Below are 25,691 nucleotides of genomic sequence, written 5' to 3' on the forward strand. Positions count from 1 at the left end.
GCCCAAAGGGACGTGTCACAGTGCACCCACCCACTCTCAGCCACCCTCGTCTCCTGCCTGCAATAGCCTGGCCAGTCTCCTGTTTCTACCCTTGTTCCTACAGCTACCCAGGTGATCCTAAGCCAGAACATGGCCCTTCTCTGCTCAGTGGCCTCAAGGGCTCCCTGTCTCACCCAGAGAAAAGCCCACAGTTCCCGGAGTGCTCACAGTTCCCTGGAGGCCCTTCCTGGTCTGGCCCCTGTGACCTCTCCGTCCTCCTGTCCAGCTCCCCTTCCCTTCATCCGCTCCAGGCCAGCCGGCTGGCCATTGTCTTCTCTTAAACCTGCTGGGCCCTCACTCTACCTAATGGCCTCTGCCCTGGCCATTGTCACAGCCTGGGACGCTCTCCCTCTATCCAGCCCTGGTCTCACTCCTTCATCAACCTCAAGTCTTGGCTCAAACAGCACCTTTTGCATGAGGCCTTCTCTGACCATCTTGTTTAAAATGGCAGCCCACCATCTGAGCTGTGTACTTTACATTTCCCCTATATTGTTTACTGTCTGCCACGCTCCATTAGCATATATACGTGCCATGAGGGAAAGGTTGTGGTCAGGTCTGTTCACCGTTGGATCTCAAGAGCCAAAAATAGTGCCTACCACATAGTAGGTACTCAATGCACATATGTGTGAAATGGAATCCGTATGTTCAGACACAACCTTTTTGAAATTTCCAGTGTAACTGGTGCTTTAGGGTATACCTTCCTGGTGTTTCAGAGGCCACAGACAAAAACATTTCCTGAATCATGCATGTTGAGGGGCACTGATAGGCAGGAGGTAGGAAGCCAGTGAGATTCACCAGGTTCCCAGCTTACACCTGAATAGCACCTGCAGGATGGAGAAGAGGTGAGGCACCTGAGACCAGCCTGGGCATCCTAGCCTCACATCAACATCACTGTAACTCTGATGTTCCTTTGGATACTGCAGGAACCTGGGCAGCGTGGAGCATCCCCGCCCATTTGGGCCACATGGGATGCTGTGGCCTGAGCCTCTCGACCACTCTATTCTCAACTATCTCACCTCTAACTCTGGGGGTCCAGCAATATCCTGGGTTGTCTGTAGGTCACCCTTGCCTCTCATAGGGTACATGGGCTCTGAGGCCTGGTGGACCTGGGATCAAATTCCGGCTCACCATTCCCACCTGGGTAAATCACCTCTCAGAGCCTCAGTGTCTTCATCTATAAAATGGGGATAATGTTGCTTATACCTCAGAGTCGTTCTGAGCTGTAAGGAAAGTGCCCCAAGGCAAGTGCACAGCAGAAGTTCCACAAACGCTGATTCCCTCCACTGTCCGCCCTCATCTCACAGCTCACCTTGCTCAACAGCCTCTTCAACAAGCTTCTCGAATAGACTCAGGGCTCTCTGGTCAACAATCATGGAGACGCCCTTCTCCAAGGCCTGCAGGAAGGTGGCCAGAGCGATGGCTCCCGGGGGGCCATCTGTCTCTTCTGGAGGCTCGTGTTTGAAATGCGTGGGGAACCCGGTGGTGATGAGCACGGAGCGGGCGTGGGACAGCGACAGAGAGGCCCTCAGCAGCTCATCTTTACAGAGCAGGTGCCCGATCCCCCTGTTGCCTGAGATCACAAAAAATATAAAATTAAAGTTACAAAACAATGTAATTGTGTTTCAAGGAGAAACTTACGCAAACAGTAGTTTGGTTTTGCTTGTTTGTTTTTGTTTGTTTCAGAGGTGGATTTGAGGGGTGTGCCAGAGAGTAATTGTTCCCCAGAACGTAATTTCTTCCCCTGCCCCCAGCAGTGAAGGGTAGCTGGGTACATGGCTGGCCAGCCTCTCTTTCAGTTAGCTGTGGCCATAAGACGGTTCTCTCTATGTATAGAACAATCAAAAGGGAACACGAGTAGAAGTGATGTGTGCCGCCTCCGGGCCTGGCCACACACCTCCCATGTACTCCTCCAAGCTCTTCCCTTCCTGGCAGCTGGGATGTTGACTACTGGCGCCCCCTTGGGGGTCTCACGATGTGATGGCAGAGCTGCTGGGTCCCTGAGTGACTGGGTGGAGCAGATCCCCCTTCCTGCCGAACAAAACCCTCACCCTGAAGTCCCACCTGGACTGTTGCTTGAGAGACTTATATTTCTATTGTATTTGAGCAAAGCATCTTGGGGTTTATTTGTTGTAGCAGTTTAGCAAACCAAAATACAAGGAATGTGGAAGGAAGAAGGGATGCAGTACTGTCTTAGTTGGAGATTCCCCCCAAAAAACTTAAGACAAGGGCTTGGGTGCAGATATTTCAGTGGAAAGTGAGTCCAGGAAACCAGTCAGAAGATCCAGGAAGTGAGATAGAAATGCGAGAAGAGGCACTAAAGGATGTGTGAGGGAGCAGGCTGACTCAGAAGGCACCTGGGCCTCAATCTTGCTTGAAATCCTCTACAAGAAATGGTGTGGGACCCACATAAGGAAGGACAGAGGAGCTGGGCATCTCTGCACTGGCTCCTGTCCCCTCTTGGGTGAGGGCTGTCCTTCGGGATGTTAACTCCTGGGCTGTGCCTGCTCTGGTCGAACCTATGGTGGGAGCTGCTGTGCTGGGAACTGCCCACTGCAGCTGGCGTTTGGGTGGCACAGCAGCAGCATCTGCTATAGGTGCCTCCAGTGGCTGCACAGCCACCCGACTCTTGTCACATACTGTGGTGCCTTGTCTATTCTCGGGTCTCCTCAGAGCATCTCTGTGCCGTATAAAGGCAGGATGTGACTCAGAACTTCCACCCCAGCTGTGGCTGAAATGAGAGGTGGGCCTCAGGGACATGAGAGGATGCCAGCTTGCATTTGAGGCGCCTGGAGAATATGAAGGGACACAGGGTTTGGATTCCTGTTATGGAGGAAAAGTTCCAGATTTGGAAGCTGGAAGTTTACATTCAAGTCCAAGTGCTGGCACATCATCGTAGCTGTGTGACCTTGTCCTCATCCTGGATTGGTCTCAACTTCAGTTTCCCTCCATGGAGCATGGGGGTGGTCCAGGTAGAGGCGGGCTGTGGGGAAACGGCCCCTCATACACTGCCAGTGGGAGTGGGAACTGCCACACTTCTCTGGAGGGTGATTTGTACCTTAGATAAGTATATTCCCCTGGAGCCAGCGATTCACTTGTAGGACTTATCTTAATAAAGTGATCATGGCTATGTACACAAACATCGTCATAAAGATGTTCACTGCAGCATTGTTTATAGTGTCAAAGAATTGAATTTAATAAAATTGGGAGAACATTTGTAAAATGGAATTCTACGCAAACATTAAAAACATGCTGTAGGCCAGCCCCGTGGCTCAGGCTGTTAGACCTCCATGCCCCTAACTCCGAAGGCTGCCGGTTAGATTCCCACATGGGCCAGTGGGCTCTCAACCACAAGGTTGCTGGTTCAATTCCTCGACTCCTGCAAGGGATGGTGGGCAGCACCCCCTGCAACTAACAACAGCAATGGGACCTGGAGCTGAGCTGCACCCTCCACAACTAAGATTGAAAGAACAACAACTTGACTTGGAAAAAATCCTGGCAGTACACACGGTTCCCCAATAAAGTCCTGTTTCCCTTCCCCAATAAAATCTTAAAAAAAAAAAAGAGTGATAAATTGGTTAACCCAGAACATTAAAAAAAAAAAATACTGTAGAAGACTATAATTAATGACATGGAAAGATGTTTACAATGTGTTAAAAAGTGAAAAAAACAAGTTCTAAAATAATATCACAGCATGATTCACACATATATGAATATTGTCATATACTAGGCCTGCCAAAAAATGTATACACATGACTTGTATTCATCTTTTGTTATCGGTATATATTGAGTTATTACAATTTTTATACAGTGTTTCCTTTCTTAAAATGTGTATACATTCATTTTGGCACCCTCTGTATGTAAAATGTATGTAGTTATTGTTTATTTCAGTCTTATAGGTTCAAGACTGAAGATAGACTTTAAGGGCAAACATAAAACTGTTAATAATCGTTAATTGTGATGAGATTCTGATCATTTTTATTGCTAATTTACTGTCATATATTTTTCCGATGTTTCTACAATGAACATGAGTTACTGTTGACAAAGGGGGAGAAAAATAACATTTTTAAAGAAAAAAACTGGACTGTAACCTATTTCATAGGATGTGTTCAGCACCAAAAGAGAGGAGGAAAGAGAGTACGCTCCCAACTGTAAAGCGGTCTGTTCATTTATGATGATTTTATCTTTAGTGCAAACATTATTACTGTAAACCTTGTATGCCTTCATATTCTCCAGGCCTGTCAAAGGCAAACCAATGTCCTCTTAAAAATAACTGAGTGGCTCTATTATTATGCCCAATGAGTAATGCTCGGTCCATTGCCATTAATCTTTTATCTGCTTATTGAATATAGCAGGAATCAAAAGCATCTGTTATTCCGGAGGATTAAAGCTGTTCCTTAATAGATGATATTGGCACATCCAGACAGCCATAAATCTGCCTTTACCCTGAGCCTCAAGCTTCCAGCCTTGACACACAGCCTGCACAAGCACCGAAGGGAGGTGTTGTGGACGACCTCCCAAGTCATTTTTATTAAGCCACGGGCTCACTGCATCTGCAGTAAATTTACTTCCCAGTTACTTTTCTATCAGAGCTAATGGCAGAGTCAATACTTCATCTTCTCTCATGCCCCTGGTGTTGATGTGAGAGCAGCTAGCATGGGTAAGACTGTTTGTGAGAGAGAAAAGTATTGCAGAAATTTTTAAAAATATCCACCAAAGGGATCAACTATGTAAGAGACTCTGTACTTGTATACATAGCTACGAGCGTTCACCTCTCTATATACATATGTCCTTAAAGGTGCAGCTGAAGGGGTATGTCCCAAATTTACTGCGTGTCCATATTTTGAGGAAACCATATTTTCTGCAGAATGAATAAATGAATGAACAAACGAATGAAAGGAAGAAAAACCTAACAGACAAACAGACAAGCAAAAAGCTATGTCCTATGGTTTCACAGGAAGTTTTGCTATGGCAGACCCCTCTGTAACTAGGGGGCAGCCTTTGCTCCCAGGCCCAGGGGAGGGATCGGACATTTTTCAGGCTGGTCTGCACCATCAGTTTCTGGGCCATGGTGTTAGCCAACACAAAAGGACACCCAGGTTCTCTGCTCGATGGCCCTGACAAGGCCTACTGTTCTCTACCGCTATGTCACCACGACCTGTTAGGGTTGCAGGAGTCGGGCCTGGAGGGTAGACCTCCCAGGTTGGCCTCACTCCTCTGCTCTCCACAGGTGCCCTGCCACCACCCATCCAGGTATCTGCCTGGGGAGCAGGTGTCCGGTAGGCCAGCAGGGAGCCACATGGGCCTTCTCCAGACAAAGAGCAAAGAGCACCCAGGTCTAGAATCACAGCCCACGAGAAGGGGCAGAAGAGGGAATGGGGCATGATCCAGGAGAGGCTGCCTGGCCTAGAGTGAAACTCCGTAGATAACAACTATTATTCTATCACAACCCTGATAGAATATTACTCCTGTTATTACTCCTGTTATACTGATTAGAAAACTGAGGTGGAGAGTAGCTGTGAAGCCTATACCTTAATTTTCTGTGAGGCTTCGTCAGAAATAAAAACAAATCAAAAAACACCCATGCACAATGGCGCCCTCTACTGAGATGAGAAATTAGGCTTTTAAGTGAAGATGCAGCCAGAAGAGCCCCTCAACCAGCTTTCAGCAAACCACCTCCTAATTGGAACCGGCAGACCCCACTGTGATCCCAGTAGCCCTGTCCCTGTCTGGAAAGCCAGCAGCTCACAAGCCACAGAAGCGCTGTCCTTTCTCTGAGATGCAGTTTACAATATACACGTTGGGTGCAAACTGTTGTGAGGCTGTCACTGCAGGGTCCTGCCCCACCAGGATCCCCCAAGGAGCAGCAATCCAGCCCCTCCCTTACCCCCTGGCTGCTGGTGCAAAAAAAATCTGTTCTATGTCCAACTCCAGGGCAATGACACAGATGGGAAGACTAGGGCCATTATTAATACGTGGATGATGCTTAGACGGTGGCACTTGACCACCTAGGATCCAGTCTCTCTTTTTTCTTACCTCCCCAAACCCAATTTACTTCGGGCAACGTGCCTAACTAATAAGCCCGCCTCCCAAACTGCCTCACGTTGTTGAAAAATTTTAAAGGAAAAAAAAAGCATAAAGAAGAAAACAAAAGTCACCCATAAATCCCACTCCCCAGGGATTATCATCACCATCAGTATTTTGCTGTATGTACTTCTAGCCTTTTGGGGATTCATACAAAGGATAAACGGTAACAAAAACCATACTGTAGAAGCAATTTTATGGTGCCTTTTTCACTGAAAATTACGTCAGTGATGGATTTCTCCAGGCCTTTGAGGTGTGAATGCTTTGTTTCTTACCTGGGTCTACAGCAATTATAGTTTCTAGTTCTCTGATCTTCTGAGCCGCTGAAGCTGATGTGATGCTGTAGTGCAAAGGATCCTGGGAAATGAGATGGACCTCTGGAATTCCCTCAGGGGTGAGATGATTGGCTGGAGACGCCATGTCCTTCAGGTCGGTCATAACTGTGCAACCCGGTGCGCTCGTGAAAGCCAATGGGGTCTCTAAAACACACAACAGGAGGGACTGAGCCCGCCCACTTCATCAGACCTAGTCCTTTTGCTTCTAGCCCACTGCTGATGGACAAGATGGCACTATGCATCAACTCTATCAATAACATTCCTTACACTGCTTGTTGGCCCCAGGTCAGAACAAGCTGGCTTATGGCGAAATCAAGTTCCACTTAGACAGGTGCCTCCAATTTTTAGGAGAGTGAAGATGAGGTGACAGTGGGAGGAGAAGTGAGGTACAGCCACAGCTTCAGTTGGAGTTTCCATTAATTCAATCCCATGGATATCAGAAGGTACTTACTGAACTCTTACAATGTGCCAAGCCATCTTTCTTTACTCTGCAGCAAATGTTAGATTTGCTAACAAATAGCTCTGAACATAGTTTCTGTTTTCCTCAAAGTCCTTATATTTTGCTTTGGTTTATGCTAATTTTGTTCTTTAAAAAAAACGCTCCCCTACTAGATTACAGGCACTGCGATGCACTCTAGCAGAGTTATTAAGAACATGGCAAATACACTTGAGTTTGAGATGCAAATTTATCCTCTCTAAACCTGTGCCCTCAACTATAATGATTATGCCTCATATCAGAACTAAATGGAAAAGACCCATTGGGTGCTTAGCACGTACTATGCTGAACTTACACCTTCTGCTTTCTTCAGGGTCTCGTTATCCCTGAGTACTCTAACCCCACTCAGCTGTGGGCTCCTGGAGAACAGGGACTATTGCCTACTCATCTCAGGATCCCACGTGGTACCTTGCACATAAAAAGTGCTCAGTGAATGTAGATGTGAACTGAGTAAACAACAATGTCTTGGATTTCACAGAAAACAGTTTAATGTCTCAGATTTAACAGAATGCCAAAGGCAGCTAACACTGATAGACACATATGGCATTCTGAAGGACTTTGACACATGACGTTTGTGGGGGCAGAGCCCCAGAAAGTAGTTTCCAGGCTCTCGGCCTCACATAAACAGGTGCTGGCTCAGGTAGTAAATGGCCAACTGTGATTGCATGGCCATCAGCTGTGGCTAGTTGGCCGTCAGCTGTAACCAGTGAGCCATTGGCCACTAATATAACTGCTGTGGCTACGCTAGCAGAAGAGGAGAGAGAATGGGGGCTAGCAAGAAGATGGTGGCTGGGCTGGCAAGCGTGGATGGTGGTTTGCGGACAGTGTGGATCCAGCCTCCAGTGAGAGTATAGTGCTGCCAGCGAGAATATAGTGGTATGACTCCCCCATCTATGGCTCCGTGGGTGTTCCTTTTTGGCCTCACCATATCCTGCGTTCTTGTGTGGGGAGCGGGAGCAGAGACCTCGCAGGCCGCCCCGCATGACAACGTTTAAGGGGAAGAACTAGGGATTTTGGTGAAAGCAATCATTATTTTTCTGTGTTTTGGACAGCACCTAAAATCGGTCATTCTAAAGCCAGGTCCACATCAGGACAGTCGGCTCAGAGTGTGACCTGGGGTTTTGTTTTGCTCCATCAGTTGTGAGGCGTGTAACAATTAATAATTTGCTCATAGAAGTTTAAATATTAAAGTTTGAGCATGATTTTTGTAAATTAGAATGAGTCAAGGATGTCCCTGACCAATGATGTCATTTGTTCTCATTTATAATCAAATATGCTATCGCAAGTCAGAACTAAAGGGCTGGATGTGCTGGGATGTCCAGGGCACTGAAACCTCTTCTGCAGGGCACCCGCATGGCCTGGGCAGGAGCGGGGTGAGGTCACCAAGCTGGAGGGTATTTACTGCATGTGTGTGGGTGTGTGTACACACACGAGCACACACACACTCGGAAATGACCACAAACTCCCTGAGAACTGCATCTTGTCTGCAGCATTTTGTTCTTAAGAGCTAGGCCTGTGCCTGGCACACAGTAGGTGCTCAATACATTCATGTTAAATAAACAGAATGCCATGGATCCTGGTGTTTAAGCCTCATCACCACATTAGAGATAATCTTTTCTTATCATGAGGCCATGCTGATAGCTAAAGTTCCACGAATGCTTTCAAAATAAACTGAAAGTAACATTAAATTCTATGATTTGTAGTGTAAGTGTGGCTGACCTGGCTAGAACTTTCAGGTGTCTGTGAAGTGGGCTGAAATAACTATTATTTTTAATGTTTCCCTCACATCCCTTCCTTACTGTGAGCTAGTTAGGGCGCCCTCGTGTGTCTCTTCATTGTAATATCACCCTAGGCCTTTGAAAAAAATGTACTGACACAGTATTTCTTGCAACGGCCATGTGAAATGGATTGTTTAGTTGTGTCGCTCGCCTTCACCTTTGCTTTCAAAGCCACACCAACCTACAAAATGTCTCAAAAGGTCAATCTAAATATTGACCCTTAGAATGGACTGTAAGCCTTCTGCAGAGAGAAATATACTTAATCAACGCATATTTGAGCTGAAGGACAAGACAAGCTGATCCAGTGAGACCCAGCCCTGGGACAAATAAAAAGAAGTCAGAGATATCTTCGCTGTGGGCGGTAGGTCTATGTCATCTGACTTTATTCCTTAAATCATTGCACAGTAAAAGCCTACCCTTTCAAGAACTAGCGACCCCCAGGCTCTATTCTAGGCCAGAGTGATTGCCCCCCTTAAGCCCGGACGTACTGCAGCTGCTGACAGCTTCGAGACTGGTCAGCTGAGAAGGCCAGAACACTGGGACATCCCCTGGCTGACACACCACAGGATCCCCGTAGTCAGGGTTGGAAAGATCTTTGATTCCCAACAGTTCTGCAGATGGAAGAAAACAAAACAAAAAAATGAGTCCCACTGGGTCCTGCACTGGCAGCTACCCTCCGAGTTGACCATGTTGAGTAGTTGATGGTTCTTTCTCCAGGAGGAACTCTAGTCCTAGGATTGCTGTGGATGGTATTGGAGAAGGACGGGGAGGAGAAGAGGAATCGCCATTTAACAACTCAGGATTCTTGCTGACTTCTAGTCTATTTTGAGTGGGACAGAATCATGAACCCCTGGTGTGACCGCTGGAGGAGTCTGAGTGCGTTCAGCCCAACACCCTCATTGTACAGAATGCTAACAAAGCCAGTGTTTTTGAGTTTATCTTGGTACGGGCTGAGTCACATAACACAGACCTAAACTCTGTTGCTTGCCCACCAACACTGCCCCTTCCCCTGGCCAGCCACAGAGTGCTCATGAGGACAGCGAAGATGGATGTATTGGGCCCAACCCATGCCCATTCGTGAGAAAACAGTGAGCAGACACTTTGGTTTGGGTGGTCCTGAGACATCACCATACTATGAGGAAGGCGGCCAGTGCTGATTGCATTGTCACAGGATGCCAGGCTTTGTCTGCTTTTGTTGGTTACACAGCTGAGCAAGGTCAGTTGCACTGAACGCTGACTCGCACCAAGGCCCAATCCCAAGCTCTCACCAGGCCCTCTGAGAGCCAAGAGTCCTGAGAAGCTTCCATCCTTGGATCTGCTCTCTTACTCTCAGATTGTGTTCAGATGTGGGGGATCAATGGATTTCAGTTCAAGTTAACATTTGGGAGGAAGCTGTGTCCTGCCCAAATGTGCTGCTAAACAATAGCCTTGATTAGAGGCTGCTCTGAGCTCCAATCTCAAGACAAATAGCTCTCCACCACTTGCTTCCCTTACCCCAGGTTCACCTGGAGATCGCAGGAGCAAATGGGTCAGGTTAACTCCTGTCAAAGGCAGCACCATTAAACCTGAGGGGCATCTAATACGGCTGTGGGAGCTCAGGAACATAGCAAGCTCCCTTCTTCTTGGGCCGAAGTCCAAAGGCAGCTGTCAGAATCATGAACGAGAGTGGACACTGACCTGGGTCACCGATATGAATGGGTTGTCCCACGGTAGAGCAACTGGCCTGCACCAGCCTTTCCAGCTTGTCCTTGGGGATAGGCCTCATTGTGACCACCAGAGGGCAGCAAAAGCCAGCAACATGGACGCACGGCACTGCTGTCTGCCGAGAAATCAAGTAAAAAATGTTAAAAATATGAACTTAGCACAGATAGAAGTACTGAGTACCAAGAGTTCAAGGCAGTGAATGAAGTAGGTAGGAGGCCCAAGTACCTCATATAAAAATATAGCTTTTACTTTTATGTGACATATGGATGCAGAAGTTTGCTAGTAATTAGTGATCTAAAACAGAGACCCTCGCTTGGTATGTGCCGTAGACACCTTTGGTAGTCTGGTGCAGCTACGTCAGAACCCCGTCAAAGCAACGTTTTTAACGGCTTAGAAGGAAATGCATAGGATTACAAAGGAAACCAGTTCTATTGCAAATGCAATGATCAAATTATGAAAAAATGTGACACAGTGATATGTATGTTTCTTCATTAACAGCTTAAGGAACAAGACGACACATCTACGATTATAATTTTGAAGTACTGACCAACGTATAGGATATTTTTGAGCTATCGGGAAGAACCGTAATGTGATGTGACAATATCTGTGACTTCTTTGGGCAGCCACGAAATCACAGGTTCTGCAGATACGACCGCAGTTTGTTGCCTGCATTCATAATGGAAGGAAATGCTCAATTTCCAATTGAGACTATAAAAATAAAAACATAATTGTTTTTCCCATCCCTCTGAGGGGACTCTGAATTTTTTCCAGGGAACTCAAGGGGCTGGTGGACCACAGGTAAAGACCTCTGGGAGAACTGAGGCAGACGAACCCAAGGGAGCGAGAACCTCACAGGAGGCAGCAGGGTCTCCATGGCCTCAGGCGTCCACACCGGGGATGGAGGCCCTCACGCCGCTTCCACTGGGCCCTGCCTCACTCCTCCTGCCTCAATAGAAGTTGCCCAGGATGACCTGCATGACTTTCACTGGTGATGTTGTTCCCCCCCACCTCCCCCCACCCCCGCGAATGGTTCATGGTCCCGGCAATGGGGTTTATGAGAGATTTAGGACAAGGCCAGGATGATAACCTGCTGGGACGGTCTTGGCAGCCGCCTGAAGGGCTTGCTGTCAGCAGTCTGGCAGCAGCAGGAGGAAACCTTGGTGTGCCCGCCAGTTTGGCATCTGAGTAACAGCGCTTGGGAGGGGGCGCGTGCCAGGGACACCCTGGGAGGCAGGCAGCACTCCCCGAGACCGAGGCGCCTCCTTCTTGGGGTGCACTTTATCCCCTCAGGGCTGCCAACTGAATCCAAGATGGCTGCCTGGCCGTTTCTCCCAGGAGCCAACGGGCAGAGGCGTCAACATTAAACTGAAAGCTATTTGGTGACCATTGGGACAGTGAAGAATCATGGAAAAACCATGGCTCTCCTAACACTTACTATGGGCAGTGATGAGCACCTTTATGCAAAGCATCTTTTCATTGTCACACCCCTATTGACATTTTACAGAAGGGTGCCAGGGGTCCTGGGTTCCAGTCTGGCTTTGGGACTTGGGCAAGTCCTTTTTGCTCGCTCGGCCTTGGTTTCCTCATCTAAAATGTAAGGTTGCATGTGGGCTGTGAGACCCGCCCAGCTCCTACCTGCTATAAATGTGTTCTGGGGCCAGACCCTGCCCTGGGCCCCTGCCAGCAGCTGCGGTTCTGCCCCCACGCTTCCCTACCTTCAAGAAAACCACTCGGGTACATATTTCCCACATGAAAAGCAGCACAGACTGTGGGCAGCTTTGTTTCTTGTCAGAGGTATCTCAGGTCTGTCTGGCAGGAGTCCAGACCAGCAAGCTTTAATCAAGTCCCTGAGCCCGAGACGAAATCTGCAATCTGAGTCCTCCATAAAGAAGCCTGGCGCGGGCTGCTGATGCTGGCTGACCAATGGTCCAGCAGGCCACCTTCTCGGCCTTCACACAAGTGTCCCCGAAGGGGTCAGTGGAATGAGGAATCCAGTTCTTTCCCCATGACAAGCAGTGGCTGGACTAAAACCTCAGAGACACAACAGGGACACAGCCCCTACCGGTGGGCACGTCCCAGGAACGGAGACCACACTTTGTTGGTGACCACCAGTGGCCACCTCTGGCCAAGAACATGACCCAACTTTCCTGACAGAGACACAACCCAGCAGCTAAGGGCCTGGCTGAAGCTCTGGCACAAATCCCTGGGCATTTACACAACGAGGCACATTCTCACAGATGCCAGGAGGTTTGAGCCAGGCAGGATTTTCAAAAACCTCACTGAGATGCCCTAAGTTAAAGGAGACAGACAGACTCCAGACAGGTTTGGTTTAACCAGTCACTGTGATTTGTCTAAAACACTGTGATTTGATTCACAGACTTGAGGCCGCACTGAGTGCTCAGCAATCCCAGAGACGGGGAGGAGAGAGGCTTGTGGTCCCATTTTCCAGATGAGGAAACAAGCTCAGCGAGCTTAAGTGCTTGTCCTGGGTTGCACAGCTAGAAAGTGGCTGAGCTGGGGCCAGAGCTTACGTCTCCAGCCTCTTGTGCCAATGTTCTCCCCACCACAGGGACATACAGGGCCATCCACATTTTCAAGTCATTCTGCCCTGTGGATTGCGTTCCTACCTTGTAGGCACCCACATGGCCTGCTGGGTCTCTCCTGGGGAGCCCCACCTTCTCCAAGGCCCCCTCCAGGGAGAAGCTGCAGCCCAGGAAGAAGGTCACCATGTCCTTCAGCGGCTCCGAGTACTCCTCCAGCGAGGCCAGGCTACCAGTGCAGGCACCGAACTCATACTTCTGGAACTGGGGACGTCCCGTCCTGGGGACACAAGGGAAAGTTCACAGACCCTTCCCCCAGACTCAAAATGACCCCTGACCATGCATTTTAAAAAAGGACCAGAGAGAGAGAGAAGGGGACATCTGGGGCTAAAATTTCAGGCACTGGAAAGTAGTTTTGGGTAGAGGACCTTGCTGACGTCCTTCAAATCTTGCCAGGTCGAAAACTATTAAATCAGCATATATATATAATGTAGTTCCGCCTCCACCCTATTATAGTTCCTGTAACCTCAACCCAAAACCAGTCAAACAAGCAAGAAGAAAAACAAGGGGCCAGCCCAGTGGCTCAGGCGGTTAGAGCTCCGTGCTCCTAACTCCGAAGGCTGCCGGTTCGATTCCCACATGGGCCAGTGGGCTCTCAACCACAAGGTTGCCAGTTCAATTCCTCGACTCCCACAAGGGATGGTGGGCTCCGCCCCCTGCAACTAAGATGGAACAGGGCACCTTGAGCTGAGCTGCCACTGAGCTCCCGGATGGCTCAGTTGGTTGGAGCGTGTCCTCTCAACCACAAGGTTGCTGGTTCAACTCCTTGACTCCCCTGCAACTAACAAGGGCAACTGGACCTGGAGCTGAGCTACGCCCTCCACAACTATGATTGAAAACACAACAATTTGACTTGGAAAAAATCCTGAAAGTATACACTTGCCCCAATAAAGTCCTGTTCCTCTTCCCCAATAAAAAAATCTTTAAAAAAACAAAAGAAGAAGAAAAACAATGGTGTCTCCTGAGCCATCAAGGTAGGACCCTCAGACCAAAGGGACAGAGGGCACATATGTCAAGGGAGGGCTCCATGCTACCAGTGAGGAGGTCCTTCTCTGTCCTGAGAGTGACTCTTTGAGGTTGAAAGACTTTGGTTACAAGCCTGCTCTTCATTCACCCCAGGGCCACGTTGCGGAGCCACTCCCCAGGCCAGGCACAGGCCAGGTGACGCGGTATAATGATGGAGAGGACACTGGCTGAGCCCTTAAGAAGCTTGAAACCCTAGATTGGCAGGGACTGCATTGAAATCGGATCCTTGCCAAACAGAGCAGTGAGTGCTAATAGTCTAGGTAGAGGAGTGACACAGGGAAAGGGGGAATCCCTTCTTTCCCACAAAGTGGGAGGTGCTCGAGGCAGGATCTGAAGGATGAATAGGAGTCCATCAGTTGGACGACGGGGAAAGCACCCCTAGTCCGAGGGGGCAGAAGTGTGGTGACATCAAGCACCGCAGCCCACTGAGCCATCTGGGCTCTGAGTCCCTGGGCTGGCAGAGGGGGAGGAGCAAGGGAAAAATGTAAAGGGGCTCCCCTCGGCCCAGGGGCGGTGGGGGGGGGGGCTCTGAAGGGCCCTCCCACCCCTGGAGGCCACAAAAGGATAACAGCAGAATGTTCCTGGGGAACTTTCTCTCTGGGGAGAGGACTGGGGATGATTGGAGTGTCAGGCTTTGGGACAGACCCTGGGCCGGGCCAGGTCACTACAGGTGTTTATACGAGGCTAAGGTGTGAGCCACAGGAAGGCACTGAGGAACTTTAAATGGGAAAGTCACATGATCAGATGCAGCGTTCAGCAGGGAGAGTGGACGGTGGGGCTGGTGTGGGAGGAGGAGAGGGTGAGAGTGGGGTGAGGAGGCCAGTTCCGTCCTGAGTTTAAGCGCGAGAAGAAGGGCCCCTGAGCTGGACGGTGGCAGACATGTGGGCTCCCTGAAGCAGAATCAGCTGGGCCATTTATTGGATGTGTTGTATTTTAAAAGTCTGGGAGAATATACATCACAATATTAACAATGGCTACCTTTGGGTTTTGGCGATGTAAGTGTTTGTATTTTCTTCTTCATCCTGTGCAGACAGGTTTCTGGCTTTGGTGATGACGTGGGTGGATGGCATTGTTAGTGGGATTTTCTTGGTGATCCCAAAGATTTTACCCAGGGCAGGGGCAGAGGATAGAGATAGGAGTCGGAAAAGGGGGAGGGGAGGGCAGCTCCTTCTTCAGCAAGAGTCATGAGTGAAGCTCCGTGCCAGGCACTGTGGGGTCCCAAGGCTGGACAAAGAGGTCCCTGGTGACAGAGACCCTGGTTGCAGCATCTGGCCACTCCCAAGCTTTAACCCGGTGACCCACACATTTTACCTGGTGTCTGGGGCAGTGCCCAGGGTGGGCAATGTCCACTTGCCTGGTTCACTTCGGCCCAGCAGGGGCAGAGGGCCACTGTTGGCCTGGCAGAACTTTTCAAAGGCCGGGGCGAGGGACCTGTGCAGGACCACCACGCTGGCAGGTCGGAGCCCTAGGTTTGGGGAGAGAAGGGACACATGCATAGTCAGTGCCTGCCTCTCGGTAGAGCCTTCTTAGTTTAACTGTTTATTGCGGCATAACATACACCCAGGAAAATGCACGTAAGTGTACAGCTGGATGAATTTTCAGGAAATGAACATTCCTAGTAACCAGCATCCAGGTGGAGAAACAGCCTTATCAGCACTCCAGAAACCCCTCACTGCCCTTCCAGTCATCAGCTCTGCCCCCTGCTCACCCCCAGGGTAGCCACTACCCTGACTCCTCACACCACAGACGACTTTTGCCTGTTCTTCGTATAGTGGAATCATGCAGTGTGGTCTCTTGAGTCTAGCCTCCCTCACTCCACAGTCTGTTTGGGAGAACCATCCATACTGTTGTTTCACAGCAGTCAGCTGATTCTCACTGCTGTGCGGTACATTCATCACCGCAGGGTATTCACCCAAACCATTGCAGATGGGCATTTGAATGGCTTCCAGTGTGGGCTCATTACAAATGGTGCTGCCACGAGCCTTTTCGTGCCCTTTGGGGTACGCATGTGTGCACTTCTGTTTGGCATACACCTGAGGTGGTAGAGTGTATACAGGTGCAGCTTTGGTAGACACTGCTAAGCAGTTTCCAGAGGGGTTGTACCCATTTACACTCCCACTGGTGGTGTGCGAGTCCTTGGTTGCTCCATTTCCTCTCCCATACTTGCTGTTGGCCGCCTCTCTCATTCCAGCCATCCTGGCAGGTGGCGTGGCACTGTGGTTTCAATTTGGGTCGCCCTGATGACGAATGTGAGTGAGTGCCTTTCACATGTTTATCGGCCATTTGGGTATCCTTTCTGGGAAAGAGACTGTTCATGTCCTTTGTCTGGGCAGGTTGATTCTCGACTGAGCAGGCTCACAGAATCCTTGATTCTCCCTCCAGAGAGATGGCCTTCATGGAGCCATAGAGGAATAGCCCTCCTTGCACACCATGACCTTCTCGGGGGGGCTGGGGGGGGGACAACCAACCTTCCTCTGGAGTGGGACGCTTCGGAGGCAAGCAAACCCGGGTGTGTATCCTGATTCTGCCTCTGACCAGCGGTGTGACCCTGGGCTGGGTTCTCCCATGGGTAAAATGGCGGCAATCTACTGACCTCAAAGAGAACTCCGTAAATCCATTCCTGTGTATAAATTACCTAACACACAGGTGTTCAGGAAGTAGGGGCTGGAGTTACAATCATTCAATGGGATCTTGTTTATACATTTAAAATTATGATACAGAAGACTACTTAATGACATTAAAAGATGTGTTTGGGGTGTATCATTAAAGGAACAACACTAGGTAACAAAATAGGTCGGCATATTCCCCTTTATATAAAATCGATGAGAGAGAGAAAGAACTAGAAGGAAATACATCCACTTGTTAATCGTGGTTAGCTCCAGGTGACGAGACTGTGGATGATTTTAATTTTTTTTTTCTTTACGCTTTTCTTACTATTCTAAAATGTATGCAATAAATAGGAATCCTTCTGTTGATGAGAAAAAAACAAACAAAAAAAGTTATGTTTCCAAAACAAACAAACAAAAGAAAGATTGTTTCCTTTAAAAAGACCATCCCAAAGAAAAACATAATTATGCTCTTTTTGGAGAAATAACCTTGGGGACAATTTTCCTAAATGCCAGATTTGCTCATTTCTACAATAATATTGTCAGCTACTATTTCCTGAGTACTTAGTATGTGCCAGGCTCTCTGTGCTAAATAATTTATAAACGTAATCATCTGTATTTTACAGAGAATAAGGCTCAGAGAGATGACGGGACTCGCCCAGGGTTACACAGCTGGTATGTGGCACAGCCAGGCTTGAAACCTGAGACAGGTGGCCCATGAGTCCCCCCTGACATCACCACCGGGCACTGGGCCCCCCTAGGATAGGTCCACCATCACCTCCAGCCCCTTCTTCTTGGGGTGGGTGGGTGGAGTGAAGCAGATGCCACTGTTGGCAGGGAAGAGTCTAGGACTGGCTCCTGCTCTAATTGCCTAGCGCGCATCGTCTCCAACCCTCAGTGGCTGCCAATGCTGCAAACAGACTTCCAAAGTGAAGACAGACTGGACGCTGCCAGCAGCTGAAAGCCCAAGGAAGCTGACTGCACGTCTCAAGCAAGTCCAGTGTGCCTTCGGAAATAATCTGGAGTGAAGTGGCAGGGAATTCGGCCAGCCCGGAGGCCTCGGGTTCCCTAGCGACCCCTTTTTACTTCCAAAGCTCGTTGTGAGAGCAAATTGGAATTTTCAGCACTGTAAATCAGGGAGGTATTATGTGCACAAAGCTTCTTTGTTTCCTTTTTAATGAAATGAACTTCAGAGGCACTGCGTTTTGGTTTTGTTCATCTCCATTTCTGGTCATACGAAGTCCCCATTAGCAACAGGACACAGAATAGAGGGCTTTTGGAGGGGGGGTGGATGCATGAGGGGAGGGTTCTTTATGGTCTCCTGTGATATGTGTGTCCCCTGGGTCTCTCGGGCTCCATCTAAGGTCACAACGCTTTCTCTGTGTGCAGGGAAATGAAGTCCTCTTACCCGAAAAGCAATGTTTTCCTTTTTTGTTTTTTCTTTTTTCCTTTTAAACTGAATGACAAGAGGGGGAGAAATCCTTTAATGCTCCTAATCTGATTTGAAGCCCCAGAAGACATAAACCCACGCTGGAGTGTTCAGTTGGTCTGTAGAACGAGCTGTTTTTTTGTGACAGTCTCTAACGCGGATTGGGCACCTGACCCGTGTTAACTCAGTTACTCCACCCAACAGGCCGACAGTGCATAGAGAAGATTCCATTGCTGTTGTTATTTTACAAATGAGGCTTAGAGAGGTCACACAGTCTAAGCAGCCAATTTGGGGCTCACACCCAGGCTGTCTCTTGGTTCCCCAAGGTCCTAGCATGCAGGGACTGACGTGGAGTTAAGCTGGTGTTTGCTGGAACATCATGTGAAGGATGGGAAGTGGTAGGCATTGTCTTGTGGCTCTCTATAAAGCATCTTTCACCACTGAATAGCTCCTTCCCCATGGCCTCTGACCTGGGCCACGTGACTTGCTTTGGCCAATGGGACATTTGGAGGTATAATGCAAGCAGAGGCTTAATATGTGCTTACGCATTAGGGCTTGTCCTCTGGCATACTCTCTGTTGGAGTTCTGGCTGTTCCCGCCAGCCCAGTGAACACTGCAGACATGTGAGGAAGAAGCCACCTTGGAGGTCTAGCCCCAGCAGACACCACGTGGAGCAGAAGAACCACCCAGTTAAGCCCAGTCTCGTTGCAAAATTATGGGAATTACTGTTTCACTCACTAAACGTGGGGTGCTTTGCCATGCAACAACAGATAACTCTGTTGGCCCACAAAAAGCAACAGAGGCCAGACCTGTCACTCAACCATGCAAATCGCCCTAGGACCTCAAACCATGCTGCTGGTTTCCCTTTGGCACTTCCACTGTAACCTGAAAGGTCTTTCTTATCATGAAATTTTGCTGGGACTCAGGTCAGTGACAACTTTGATATCTGTTTTCTCTTGCAGGACCTTTGAGAACCTTAGGTGTCACTCCTGGGAGACAGTGGGGAGATAGTTGCCACCCAGAGGAGATGAGACCAAGGTAGGGAGACTTGGTCTGAATCAAAACCAGATTAAACTACAGCATATTCTGGGGGACACTGTTCCAGGAGGTAAAACCCTTTTATCATCCGAGGCCATTGGCGGGTCTCCCTACAGAACCGTGGGGACCAACCAGAGCTGGACTCACCTGAGTGGTAAGGATTTTACACGTGAGTCTGGCCCACGTGCCAGTTCCTTCTGGGACGCTAAGTAGTGATCAGAGCCACTGTTGTTCTGCTCTTACTCTCTGTCTCCCACACTGAAGCTGGACGCCTCAGATTCCTGGGTCCTGCGACACTGGTATTTCCAGGGATTTTTTTTTTTCCAAACATCTAGCACCACTCACCTCCAGCCGTGCTGGACATGTTTCTGATGTCTGGTTTCTTTTGTAGAATCAAACTCCTTACAGCAGAAGGAGGGCAGGACTTCAGGTAGTGTAGGAAGGTCATCACATGATCCTTTAATGGGCCGCAGAGAATCTGGATGAGGGGACGCAGGGGAACAAATGAGAAAAGTGGCAGATTCAGCATCAGCTACCACCTCCCACCCAGTTCTGGGTTGCTCTGGCCCTGACCTGGGATGGATGTTGGTTGGAGAAAGTTCTCCCCCACCCCCTTTGTGTCTCAGTCTCTCATGAGAAACTTCTAACACTTCAAGACCCTTGTTTATGCCCTTGCCCTGCCCTGGAATGTGCTCCCTCCTTTCCATTCCTCAGAACTGGTTCAAAATCGTCCACTTCTGTGACAGCCAGCTGGGACTCCAGGACCCCCACAGCATTCAATGAGCTACTGATTTTGGCCTGGACTGCTGTTGACCTGATGTTCTATTTGACTCTGAACCCCCTTCTCTCTCCCGGGGAGACCCTGAGGTGCCTAGAACGCAGGCCGCACCTTAGGCCTCTTCCACACACCCCAGAGTGCCTACTACTGTCTAAGCACATAGCACTCACCAAAAATACTTACAACTGAATGAATGAATGAATAAATGAATGAATGTGATGTGCGATCACAAATGAAATAGGCTGAATTTTCTGTCTATATGTGACTTCAGTTATTTAGATTTAGACCCTAGAAGGAAGAGATTTTCTGTTTTCTTCTTTATATCCCCTCCCTGCCACTACTCCAGGTAGGCACAGTGCCTTACACAGAGTTTGGGGGAGTGAATAAATATTGCAGCTTTTGAAATATAGAGATGGTCTCAAACCTCCAGGAAATTACGTTCAGGAAAGAATCCTATAAGCTGACTTCTTATACTATAGCACGAGAGGTTTCCATGTGTTAGCAAAATCTAGGTCACATTGTGTTGGCCTTCAAGGCACAGCTCATGCCCTCTTCATCTAAATATACCCAGAGCCTAGCATGGTGCTCGGCACAAAAGTGGGAGTTCAGTAAGTGTTTGTTGACTAACTGGCTGACGGCAGAATGGACGAAAGCACGTCAAAGGCAGTGTTCATAATGAAGGCTCTGGACAAGCCTGACTTTCCACAACTCTTTCTATTTAAAGGGAGGAACCCAATGGGATTCTAAACCACCCATGTATGTTTCAGCTCTAATCTCAGAGACACAAAACTATGTAAACCCTGTGGCGATTTTAATGACGAAGTCGAGATGGTATAAAAGCTCTAACAACAACAACAACAAATTTACAACTATTGCCCTGGGAGGGGTAGAGATGTATTTACAACGGCCAGGGAGTGCTTTAGTAGCTGCAGGAGCAAAGTGCTGTGAGGACACAGACGAGAGAACAGTTGGGCCTGGCCGGCTGGGGCAGAGCATGCTGGGAAGGTCAGGTGAGGTTGGGTTCCATGCGCCAAGGTGCTGAGGCTTAAAGCAGCTGCTTTGGCAAGTCAAGCCCATGCTTGCCTGCTGGACAAGAGAGCCCGCCTGGGCCTGGCAGACCTGGCCTCTTGGCCAAGCAGCCGAGGCACCGGCTAAGGTCCTGGATGTCTGTGGTTCCCCATGGTCACCGCGGAGGGCTTAACACCTCAGCCAGGCACTTAGCGAAGGTCAAAGACAGAACTACTCCATAACCGTGTGGGGCCAGGGGCCAGACCCCTCTGATAATTGTTCTCACTTCATATCTGGAGGAAAGAATCAAGTTCACCCCAAACCCAATGAAATAAGAGACCCCACAGGTACTTGTTAGCCTTCACCCCCCATTATTACTTGACAGGGTGGCAGGGACAAGCTGGGTGCTGTTTTATAGATAAATTGTAGCCAGAAGACCAAAATCTGAGGACGATTACTTTTCCTTTATTTACTTATTGTTTTTAATATAAATTCAAGTGGATCTAGGTCGTTCCTATAAAAATGTTGCTTTTCTGGCCTGGAGACAAATGAGCTTAGCTAGAAATCCTGCCCTGGGCAATGCATGCTGGGAGTGTGCCAGGCGCTCGAATGTCACCCATGTGCATGCTGGGAGGGAGAGAAGGCTGAGACCCCTACCTCACAGAGTCACCTCCTGGAAGGCAACGGTCAAACAGAGCACCAAGTACATGCTCATTGGCTCCTGCCAAAGAAACGCCCTCAATATACCGACCAGAGAATGCCCAGTCATTGACTTAATAACAGCAACTCCCACCCCATGTGGGGACCCTCTGTGGGCCAGGTACTCTGCTAGGCCTTGCACCCTCTGGCCTAGCAGAGTAACTGGCCCACAGAGGGTCCCCACATAGGGTGGGAGTGTACAACCATTGGTTCCTCACTACCACCCCACAAATAAGACATTCTTAATCCCATTATGGACAAGGAAGCTGGGGTTCAGGGAGGTCAAAGAAGTGACCTAGTATGAGGTAGAGCCCAAATCCGAAAGTAAGTCTAAGTTTGTGCCTGTCTGATTAGCATTTACCTATCTATGTTTGCCCATCCATCCATCCATCCATCCATCATCCATCTCCATTAAATCCCTCGTGAAGATTCTCGTGATCCGTACGCAACGTGTTAATAGGAATGATGTCCTCAGTAGGAATAGTGGGGACCTTCTCCTTTGCCCCAAAGTGATTCTGGGGCCAGAGTCTCTTGAGCTCATATGTTTCTTTGGGGACTAAACTCTGAACTTCTCTGGCTTTCCACCAGGGTCTCCAGTGAACTCACTGCTGAGATGCCTTGAATGGTTCAGGTGCTCATTGCCCAGCGAGGTTTTCCTTCAGATGTGAGATAAGATGGGCTCTCATCAGTAAGCCTTGGTTGGACTTCAAGAAGCCCCTTTCTCCTGTGAGTTCTTTCTTTTCTCGTTAGATAATAACACATTATCATTCCCTAGCATTGCATATAGCAGAGAAGGGGCACACAAACAATCCATTCCTTAGCTGGATCTGACACATCCCAAACCTCAGTATCAAAATGTCTCCTCTCTGCCCGTCACTGATGACTGAAATTCCACCACTAGAAAGTCATTCCAAGCAATCCAATTCTAGGCATGCGTCCTACAGATGTGCTCAAACCGTGGGCTAAATGATGCCAGCACATGGCTGAACTGTTTGTAATGAAACCATTTAGAAACAACCTAACAGAGGCTGATTAAATACTGGTTAAATAGAGGAATAACTAAACTATGGGACATCCATATGATACAGCGAGATACTACGTAACTGTAATTAAAAAGAAAGAAGCAACTCTCTGTACAACTCATATGAAACAATGTCCCAAAGATGTACAATAAATAAGGCAAGGCGGAGAATTCTATGTTGAATAACACCCCCACGAGCCATTCACATCCACATGGATCATGTCTGAAAGGATGGAGAGCTTGGTCGCAGTGGTGCCTGCAGAGGGGGAAATTGGGTGGACGGGGACCTGAGCAGGAGCGGTGGCTGCCACACCATTATTTTATGTGACTGCACCCTCTGGAGGAGTGCCCTGGGGTGGCCCTGCTGGAAAAAGGACTTTCTGTTCTGTATCCCTTCTGCAACTTTGAATAGGACAACTTGTACGTATTACATATTTTAAAAAAATGGAATTTAATTACAAATACGTAAGGAAAGTATAATCAGGTCCAGTGTAAAGAAATAAAACACTACAATACAATGTCATCCCTTCCAGTTCTGAGGATGTGGGTTGCTCACAAGTTGTTCTCCTTCATTCAGGAGATATTTACTCAGTCCCAACCATGTGAGGTCCGCTGAGTAAGTGCACAGAGTTGAGTAGAACGGAGCTTGTTCCCAGTTTAAATGGAATGAGCACCAGGATGATGATAAGGCAGCTATCGCTCCCTGAAGGCCTGCGAGGTACCCACCATGCAGATGGCGGCTCGTCCCCACCACAACCCATGACCTGGGCCACTTCTACCACCAGTTTGCAGAGATGGAAGCTGAGCCGAGAGCTCAGGCCACATCCACTGGGCTGGGTGGCTCGGGTCTCAGAAGACCCCAGAGCCTTAAACCTGAGGGGCCTGGGGGAGCAGGGAAGTCAGATGCCTTTGAAGATTGTCTACCTAACACACACCCGGCCCCAGGCAAACGGAGGAAGCAAAGTGCACCTGGTTTGCAGCGTCTGAAAAGTCATTCTCCAGTGGACGGGGGCCCAGGATAAACAAACAAAAGGAGGGTTCCCAAAGAAGCTGAAGAGGGAAGTGGGAAGGTATCAAAGGTTCATCATTGTCATGAAAATGTTAGCCGACTCATAAAAATGGTTCTTAGACATTAAAAGTCCTCTGCAATAGATTGCTTTGACTTGACCAAAGTCAAACCTTAGCCTCTTTTGCTATTTCAAAACCCAAAAACCACTGTTGCTTTGAGCTATATTCTAATAGCACTAAATTAACCTCTCTTCTAATCTACCTCCTCTTCTCACAGACTGTAATCTCCTCAGGGAGGTACTCTAGGCCCCCATTTCTCCTTTCCCCTACCCCCAACCTCCACACATAGTAGCCATCTCATTTTCTTTCCATTCCTCCCACACAATTCTCCACTTGGGCCCAGCTCTACGCATTGGCCTCCAGACAGAGGATCAACGCCCATCCCGCCCTCATTTCTGCCTCTAGGACACACTTTCTCATGTACTCTCCCATCACACGCATTCATACACATCCTCTCCCAGCTTCCTTTCTGGCCATCCCCGGGCTCTCCTGGTCTCTGCTGCAATGCCTCTCCTTCCCTGGCCGTCTCCAGGCAGCTGCAGAAGGGGCCTGCTGTCTCCTCCAGGCCTTCTCTCATGCCGGTCCCTCATGCCAAAGCACTTCTCCCTTTCTGACCCCTGAGCTAACTCCACTGGCACCTCTTCACCTCTACACTGATTGCTGGGTGCTGGGAGCACAGAGAAAGGTGGCCTCATGTGTACTCTGAACGGAGTGGGGCGGGCGCTTGGGCAGTGCTTGGGGCCCAGTCCCAAGCTCCCTCTGACTTTGTTCCCACCAGCCACAAAATTAACTGTGTTTGGGCACAATCCAGCCTCCATGAATTCATTCAGCAGGCATCGTGACACAGAGCACAGATTCAGGGGTAAACTGTCTGGATTCTAAACCCGCCTCTGCACTTACCCTCTCTGTGCCTATTTTCTCATCTGTAAACAGGGACAACAGCAGTCTGTACCTCACTGAGTTGTGGTGGGATGAAATTAGCTAACACATGTGAGGTTCTCAGAATAATCCCTGGCTAGGTCTACAGTTATGCCATGGAAGCACTGCCCACTGTGGGGGAGAAGACAGCCAAAGCCCACGCTCACAGGGGTTCACCTCCCCAGGGACAGACATTGACCATATAATTACCATTGTGTCTGTCTCCCGGGGAGGGGCAGGAAAGTAAACAGGTAACTGTAACATCGTGTGCTGAGCCCTTGGGGGCCACACGGACTGGATGTGGAGGAGGAAAAGGCACTGAGTCTAAAAGGAAGAGGAGTGGGCAGACTAGCAGACGGGTGAGGAGGGAGGGCACTCCAGGCCAGGGGACAGCGTGAGAAGGCAGGAGGCACACAACGGTGGAAACTAGAATAGCTTCCTGGGTGGAGGGAAGGGCTGTGACGCAAGGGCGGAGGTGAGGAGCAGGGCTGGGAGGGTTAGCAGAGGCCAGCTCTTGAATTTGGGTTTAGCCCCAGAGCCATGGGAAATCAGCGGTGGAGTGACTTGGCAAGATTTAACCTTATATGAAGATGGCCCTGGCTGCAGGTGGGGGATGGACGGCAGGGCAGGCAGAGTGAGAACGCTGGCAGGTGAGAAGGGAGGCCAGGCCAGAGAGATGAGCATTTGGAAAGTGTCCCTCCCAGGAAAGAACCTTGCAGGAAGAAGGCTGCCTTAACCCTTCGTGTGCCCTGCTGGACCAGCTAGTGCTCAGCACACTTAGAGGTGGCGGACACACAACACACACACACACACACACACACACACACACACACACACACACACACACACACACACACAGGTTTTCCGTTTCCCTTCAGTTTCACCAGGGCAGGACTTTCGATCTGTTTTATTGCTTGCTGTATCTCTAGCACCTACAACAGTGCCTCACACATGGAAAGGGACAGGTTTGGGCAAAGCTAGTGACACCCACAAAAGCATCACTTGACCAAAGTCAAACCTTAGCCTCTTCTGCTGTTTCAAAACCCAAGGACCAGTGTTGCTTTGAG

General features: G+C 49.0%; 1 protein-coding gene across 5 annotated transcripts in view; it reads right to left on the reverse strand.

Annotated features, from left to right (window-relative positions):
• DGLUCY (D-glutamate cyclase) overlaps positions 1 to 25,691 on the reverse strand; it is a 79,493-nt gene that overhangs the window by 38,866 nt on the left and 14,936 nt on the right. For all 5 annotated transcript variants that reach the window (XM_074327033.1, XM_074327032.1, XM_074327031.1 and 2 more), the window contains exons 2-8: positions 19,478 to 19,610; positions 15,371 to 15,524; positions 13,061 to 13,253; positions 10,407 to 10,548; positions 9,218 to 9,340; positions 6,396 to 6,599; positions 1,349 to 1,609 (exon numbers count right to left, since the gene is read on the reverse strand). In XM_074327033.1, the coding sequence (XP_074183134.1) occupies positions 1,349 to 1,609; positions 6,396 to 6,599; positions 9,218 to 9,340; positions 10,407 to 10,548; positions 13,061 to 13,253; positions 15,371 to 15,524; positions 19,478 to 19,610 (1,210 nt within the window). The remainder of the gene's footprint in view (positions 1 to 1,348; positions 1,610 to 6,395; positions 6,600 to 9,217; positions 9,341 to 10,406; positions 10,549 to 13,060; positions 13,254 to 15,370; positions 15,525 to 19,477; positions 19,611 to 25,691) is intronic.

This window comes from Rhinolophus sinicus, linkage group LG03 (genome assembly GCF_036562045.2).
Source record: "Rhinolophus sinicus isolate RSC01 linkage group LG03, ASM3656204v1, whole genome shotgun sequence".
Taxonomy (NCBI): domain Eukaryota; kingdom Metazoa; phylum Chordata; class Mammalia; order Chiroptera; family Rhinolophidae; genus Rhinolophus; species Rhinolophus sinicus.